Raw genomic sequence first — 7,990 nt, 5'->3', positions numbered from 1 at the left:
AATTTGCCTTTCATTATCCCATTAAAGAGCACAATTATCCACCATATTGAAGACAAACATAACATGGAAAACTGGAAATATCAGCAATTTAGAATCCTTGTTTCTGTATATCCAAGCATCAGGGGGCTTTCTGTGATTCCTTACGTGGAAGCATCTTTTTACAAACCTTATTATTTCCTACCACATAAAGGACACAGCATATGAATAAGCTGCTTTCAATTTTAGAGATTACATTCATCTTCTATATGAATGAGTGCGTTTTTGAACCATTTACTGGATGCACTTAAAGGTTGACAATTTTGTTTAAACCTCCTATTTCTAAAATAGGTCCACCCATTAAATAAAAAGCCCTTCTGAAAGCCACAAAACTGATTTCAATTTTCCTCCCAGGTACAGAAGAGAGGCTAGGTGGGATTCTGTATTTATCCACTGTCTAGTCTGTCAATCTTAAGAATCATAAGGTATAGACTATGCCATTGTCAATCATTTAAATAATGTTACCATCTAGAGCAGTGTTATAAAGTATTAAGAAATACTGTTGCAAATACTGCTATAATTATTAGAGAACATTAAGAGTCATGGAACAAGTACCATCTGCTGAACAAGTGACATTGAGTTATCTCAATCTTGACAAGAATTTGATGTGTGCAATTATTATTCACAATTTAAAAATTAGTAAACATTAAATAAGTAGTTCAAGGTGCCATAGCCGTGAAATGGCATGACTACCATTCAAATCTAGGTTGCCTGAGTCACCAGTGTTTACTCCTGTAGCTTAACATTCAAGGCATATTTCTTTCTAGTCACTCCAACAGTGGAAAAACAACCAAAAGAGTGCCTGGGATTCTTCTCAATATATTGAGCTTGTACTTTAGAATTTCATAGTACCACTAAATACTTCAAAGTATCATTAAGTAACTGAATTCATAATGAGAACTGATAGAAATAAGAATTTACAGAAGAAATATAATTTTTTTGCTGGTAGAATTAAAAGATTGTTGGTAGAATTAAAAGATCATTTTAATCAAACCTCTCTCAATGATGAAGACAGGTTATGTTATTACTGGTTACATTATAGTCAATTGTGTTATTATTCTTTACCTTTTTTCATTTAAAAGAGATCAGCTAAACCATATACCTATACCACTAGGATGAGAGTAATTAACTATCAGATGCCCTACTGGGATTGGAAATTATCTTGGGATACTGTCTCACTTGTCACAAACTATAATATATATAGTCATCCCTTATAAGAATTATTTCTAAAATCTAGAGAAAAATGTTGATAACCCATTATGCAAAGTAAATTCTACAATTCAAAGTTCTTGATGGTGCTGAGGTAGGTGATTTTTTCTCTAAAGCATCAACAAAATGTTTATTGTGAAGGTAGCAAAGATCATGAATTTACCTCAAATAAAATGTATCTCTGCTATTTCTCTGTGTGTGTGTGTGTGCATGTGTGTGGTGTGTTTCAGTTTGTGTATGTATGTGGGTTGAGTGTGGGGAGAAAATAGTAGTAGCATAGACCTAAGCTTACCTTATCCATGGCAATTAGAAAAAAAAAATCACTGCCCAATTCGTTGTGTACCTTATTGCCATGAGATGGAAGCTGACTATGCCTATTTAAGAACTTTTGGAAAATCAGTGGTGTAATAACTTTCTGTAGCAGCATGCTAAACCTCAGATTTTACAAGCACATATCACATATTCACTTACAGTGTGGTTAATTGTGTTTGTTTATATAAAAAAAAACTAGGAGAATTTGTCATTTCAAACTCAGATATTGAATTGTTAAATAATCATAATGGCATTAATAGTAATAATTATAATATATAATAACATACATTTTGATGCATCTACAGCATAGCAACTTCTGTAAAGCTACCTAGTCCAATCTTGATTTCAGTATTATAATGTATTATTATGCTAATTAAATATAACAAATAATTTAGGCATAGAGAAGTTCAATGACTTCTAGAAAATTATATTTAGACCTGAGGTTATATTCATTTGCCTAACTTCAAATTCTGTGTGGTTAAGCTCAGTACAATGCCATTTGTAAAGGAAAGAATAGATTGAGTGTAATCAGTACTAATATTTCTGCTATCTGCATATTTCTTTCAAAGAGAATAGCAAATACAATTTATTAATCTTTTAGGAATAGGAGGTTTGTCAAACGAGATTTCCCTAAGATCCAATGGGGTTCAACTCATTTTAGGAGATTTTTCTGATTTCAGCTAAGAGCAGTGTGAGATAATCCTGTAGGAAAAGGAAAGTTGTCCTGGGATGCTCAGTCTCTCACTGGACAATTGACTACAAAACCCCTTTAAATTGTTTTGTAGGTGTTATGGGACTCAAGGAAGAAAAATAAGACTTTGATCTCACAACTTGTTTTTGGATATAATATATAAACTCTTTAAAATCATTAATGGAAATGTCACTTGTTTGGATGAGCCTGCGAATTTGATTTAGCCATCCCATCAGAAATGTAACAGTGGAAAGTTGCTAGGGTTGGTCGGAAATAAGAGAGAAAATACATATCCAGTTGTGAAGATTTGAATGTTATATAAAGCTTGCAAATGACTTTTGTACATTTTCCTAGTATTTTTTCAGAGTTGGGATTTCTTCACTATAGTTTTAGCTACACACATTGCATTCTTACCCTGTCAAGTTATTTGCTCTTCTAAAAAATCTGAGTTCGCAGAGAAGGCTGGCTTCTCTTTTCAGTACATTGAGAAGATTCCTTGCCATTTGGCCGGAGAGAAGACGTTCTGAGGTTATCAGGTATGACAGAGACAATAGATCCCATAATTTCCCTTAGTTACTCACTATGTTACTCACTGTAAGCACTTCTCACTTCCAAATGATCTAACTTCCTGCTGAATATTCCATTAGCATTGTATTTTATTTAAAATCATCTTAACTTTTTTGTTCTTGATTATTTTTTCATTTTTCCATACAATGTTTGTCCTTACAGAACTAGTTTAGAAGTCCAATTACATATGCAGCCCTTCAAAACATACTGTTTCTAGAACTTCACACCAAACAGTGCCTACTTCAGAGATAAAGCAAACTAAACCTTGAAAAAGAAAACAACAATGATAGGGCATGAGTAAAGATTTAGTACTGCCAAACAATACATTTGTGTATAACACACACACACAGACTTTTTACAAGAGAAAACAAATAATATATCTATGATGTTAAAGACAAGATTAATATTGAGAATGATCTGGATATTTCATGGTGTTCAGATAAAATAAAATCAAAAGAATCAAAATGGAGTCAATTTATTTATTTTTAATAAATTTTATTTAAACAGCACTCATACAGTGACTTGTATGTGTAGTCATGTAAGTGATGTACAGATATCTGCTTACTAGGAATATTTATTTATTCATTTTAACTATCATAGAAAGTCAAATAACTATACCAACGTCACAAAAATAGTAAATAGCAAAGCCAAGTTGTAAACCCAGCCATCTCTGGCATAACCATCATGCTCTTAACTACTATGTTAGGTAACCTCCCAGCATCACAGATATTCTTCTGTGGAATTACATAGTTCAAATATGGACATTTTTCATATTTTATCTCAACTCTCCTTTATGTAGAAGAATGTGATTTTAGGATTGCAAAAAGAGAGTTTTGCCTCTAGAGATTTTGCCAACTCTCATTATTCTACTAGGTTTCTTTACATGAGCTACATTTATCCCTTTCAGCTTGAAAAAAAACCAGTATCATCCTTTTTTATGGCTGCATAGTATTCCATGGTGTACATGTGCCACATTTTCTTAATCCAGTCTATCATTGATGGACCTTTGGGTTGGTTCCAAGTCTGTGCTATTGTGAATAGTGCCACAATAAACATACATATGCAGGTGTCTTTATAGCAGCATGATTTATAACCCTTTGGAGGGACATGGATGAAGTTCGAAACCATCATTCTCAGCAAACTATCGCAAGGACAAAAAAACAAACACCACATGTTCTCACTCACAGGTGGGAATTGAGCAATGAGAACACTTAGACACAGGAAAAGGAACACACTGCGGCCTGTCGTGAGGTGGGGGGAAGGGAGAGGGATAGCATTAGGAGATATACCTAATGTAAATGATGAGTTAATGGGTGCAGCACACCAACATGGCACATGTATACATATGTAACAAACTTGCACGTTGTGCACATGTACCCTAGAACTTAAAGTATAATAATAAAAAAAAGAAAGAAACTAGTATCATCACATAAAGTGCAGTGCATTTAAAGAGGTACTACAGTATAAAACACCACCATCTAAATAACATTTTCTGCTATCCATGATCTTTAATTATTATACTTCCTTTAATCAAAGTATAAAAACAAAATCAAAATTTACAAAAAAATGCCATCTCTGTGATTTTACTGACCTTCTATTTGCTTCCTTAGAAGAAGAGAATAAAGATACTTTTGTTTCATCCATAACTCAAGTTAACTTACGTCTTCTGATACTATCTAGGTCCAGTGAGAAAAACAAGAAAACTAAGATGTTGGAGAGTAATTACACCATGCCAACTGAGTTCCTATTTGTTGGATTCACAGATTCTCTACCTCTCAGAGTCACACTGTTCTTGGTATTTCTTATGGTATATACATTAACTATGGTGGGAAATATGCTCTTAATAATTCTAGTTAATATTAATTCAAGCCTTCAAACCCCCATGTATTATTTTCTTAGCAACTTGTCTTTCTTAGATATCAGCTATTCTACAGCAATCACTCCTAAAATGCTGGCAAACTTCTTAGCATCCAGGAAAAGCATCTCTCCTTATGGATGTGTGCTACAAATGTTTTTCTTTGCTTCTTTTGCGGATGCTGAGTGCCTTATCCTGGCAGCAATGGCTTATGACCGCTATACAGCCATCTGCAAGCCACTGCTGTATTCTACGCTGATGTCTAGGAGAGTCTGTGTCTGCTTCATTGTGTTGGCATATTTCAGTGGAAGTATGACATCACTGGTCCATGTGTGCCTCACATTCAGGCTGCCATTTTGTGGCTCCAATATTGTCAATCATTTTTTCTGTGATATCCCACCTCTTCTGGCTCTATCATGTACAGACACTCAGATCAACCAGCTTCTGCTCTTTGCTTTGTGCGGCTTCATCCAGACCAGCACTTTTGTGGTCATATTTATTTCTTACTTTTGCATCCTCATCACTGTGTTGAGCATCAAGTCATCAGGTGGCAGAAGCAAAACATTCTCCACTTGTGCTTCCCACCTCATAGCAGTCACCTTATTCTATGGAACGCTCCTGTTTATGTACTTACGGCCCACCACCAGCTATTCCCTAGACACTGATAAGGTGGCGGCAGTGTTTTATACTGTTGTATTTCCCATGTTTAATCCAATAATTTATAGTTTCAGAAACAAGCATGTGAAAAATGCTCTCAAAAAGCTATCAGAAAGAAATTGTATTTTAAAATGAATGGTATTCAAATCACTTAAGAATAGTCAATATCTAACTTACCCTTCCAATCTCATAAACAGCAATTATGCCATGAACATCTTATGTGCAACTATTTTAAATTTATCACATTTTCAGAAATAAAGATAACTTGTTATACTCAATGCATTAAAATGTTTCATCCTCTCTCCCAAAAATTATCTCCACAATTCTACTCTATAAAACATTACCTAAATAAGCATAATCATGATTTCTATCCAATTAGTGTTTCTAAAATACTTTGTACATTGATTCTGTTCTTTACTATGTTGTATTGAAGGTAAATATTGACTTTTCAGTCAATCAATCAGTATTAGAAGCTACTTGGTAGCAGAGCATGTGTATATTGGCTTGTTTTTTCCAACATCTGTTTGGTACCTGGTATACTGCATGTCCTCCTTATCTGTGTGTTTAGGCCATTTATGCCTAGGGTTCTATTATTGGAATGCTAGGCATGCATTCAATCATTGGAACACTAAGCATCCTGCTGCTCAAGGTCGTCTCCAAGGTCTGATTGCAAAAATTCAAAACATTGCAACTTCAGACATAAATTTAAGTGATGGATGGAGGGATGGATAGATGGATAGACAGATGAATGACTGGGAAAATAGGGGCCTTATTTTATTTGGACAGTGAGTCTATATTTGTACTTACAAAGCATTTATCAACAGAGATATTTTATAATAACAATAATGCGTTAGGGATACTAACGGTGGTTTCACTGGCTCTCAAGAAATTAGAAGGCATGTAGAAATAGTTTCATTACTATTAAGTCAGAATGAAGATATATCACATTGTCTTTGGGCTAAGATGATTACTGCAAGAAATTTCCTACTCTTTCATTCATAGTGGGTAATTGTGAAAAACAAGTTTGTGAATACTATCAAGATTATAAACTGTCTAATTTACTAATTATTCATATTCGTGTTGCTAACATAGTCTTTGAGGCTCTATCTTCAAGAAGAGGTGAAAATTACACTGATCTTTTATTCTGTAAATTTACAATGCAAGGCAATTAAAGTATAAACAATTCTTACTCTGTAATAATTTTGATAATTAAATTATCGGATTTTTTGTGGTTTATTTTGATCTTTCAGTCTGAAGTCTCTATTTACTTTTTGTCTTACTTTGACAAAGTTAAAGTGATACACTATACACATTTGAAATAAAAAAGTGTGCATTTTGTAATAATTATGAAAATATAAATGACTGGATTAGTTATATTGAATTTAACCTTGGACATGGAGACAATAAGATAGCACCTAATGAAATGGATTGTTTTGAGTATTAAATAAAGTTATATATGTAAATTATTGGTATATATATGATTTGAAAATTAAATAATCTAATTTTTATAGACATACCTTGAAGAAACTGTGGGTTCTCTTCTAGACCACTACAATAAAGCAACTGACAGAGTAAAGTGTCACACAAATTTTTAGGTTTCTCAGTGCATATAATAGTTATGTTTGGTGGCTGGCAAGAGGGCTATATAGGAAAAGTTCCAGTCTGCCGCTCCCAGCGAGATCAACGGAGAAGGCGGGTGATTTCTGCATTTCCAACTGAGGGACCTGGCTCATCTCATTGGGACTGGTTAGACAGTTAGACGGTGGGTGCAGCCCATTGAGGGCAAGCAGAAGCAGGGTGGGGCATTGCCTCACCCAGGAAGCACAAGGGGTTGGGAAACTCCCTCCACTAGTCAAGGGAAGCCATGAAGGACTGTGCCATGAGGAACGGGTGTACTCCCACCCAGATACTGCGCTTTTCCCACGGTCTTCACAACCCACAGACCAGGAGATTCCCTCGGGTGCCTACACCACCAGGGCCTTGAGATTCAAGCACAAAACTGGGTGGCTGTTTAGGCAGACACCGAGCTAGCTGCAGGAGTTTTTTCATACCACAGTGATACCTGGAATGCCAGCGAGACAGAACTATCCACTTCCCTGGAAAGGGGGCTGAAGCCAGGGAGTCAAGTGGTCTAGCTCAGCAGATCCCACCCCCATGGATTCCAGCAAGCTAAGATTCACTTGCTTGAAATTATCACTGCAAGCATAGCAATCTGAAGTCCACCTGGGATGCTCGAGCTTGGTGGGGGGAGGGGTGTCCGCCATTGCTGAAGGTTGAGTAGGCAGTTTTCCCCTCACAGTGTAAACAAAGCTGCCAGGAAGTTTGAACTGGATGGAGCCCACTGCAGCACTGCAAAGCCTCTGTAGCCAGACTGCCTCTCTAGATTCCTCCTCTCTGGGCAGGGGATCTCTGAAAAAAAGGCAGCAGCCCCAGTTGTGGGCCTATAGATGAAACCCCCATCCCCCTGAGACAGAGAACCTGAAGGAAGGGGAGGCTGTGGGTGCAGCTTCAGCAGATTTAAACGTCCCTACCTGTTGGCTGTGAAGAGAGCAGCAGACCTCCCAGCACAGCGTTCAAGCTCTGCTAAGAGACAGACTGCCGCCTCAAGTGAGTCCCTGACCCTGGCAACTCTTGACTAGGAGACACCTCCCAGTAGGGATTGA

The 7,990-nt window shown here is 36.3% G+C and overlaps 1 protein-coding gene across 1 annotated transcript; it reads left to right on the top strand.

Annotated features, from left to right (window-relative positions):
* Positions 1-4,523: 4,523 nt before the first annotated feature.
* On the top strand, positions 4,524-5,462 carry LOC105466420 (olfactory receptor 5AS1). Its single transcript, XM_011715399.1, has one exon. It carries the CDS (start codon positions 4,524-4,526, stop codon positions 5,460-5,462), a length of 939 nt encoding a protein of 312 aa, XP_011713701.1.
* The last annotated feature ends 2,528 nt before the right edge of the window (positions 5,463-7,990 follow it).

The sequence above is a fragment of the Macaca nemestrina genome, chromosome 12 (genome assembly GCF_043159975.1).
Source record: "Macaca nemestrina isolate mMacNem1 chromosome 12, mMacNem.hap1, whole genome shotgun sequence".
NCBI classification, from domain to species: Eukaryota; Metazoa; Chordata; class Mammalia; order Primates; family Cercopithecidae; genus Macaca; species Macaca nemestrina.
Note: the sequence above shows the minus strand (reverse complement) of the source record. Positions and strands in the feature narration are given on the sequence as shown.

Coding starts and splice junctions, on each gene's coding strand:
- LOC105466420 (XM_011715399.1), top strand. CDS start 4,524: ATGTTGGAGAGTAATTACACCATGCCAACTGAGTTCCTATTTGTTGGA.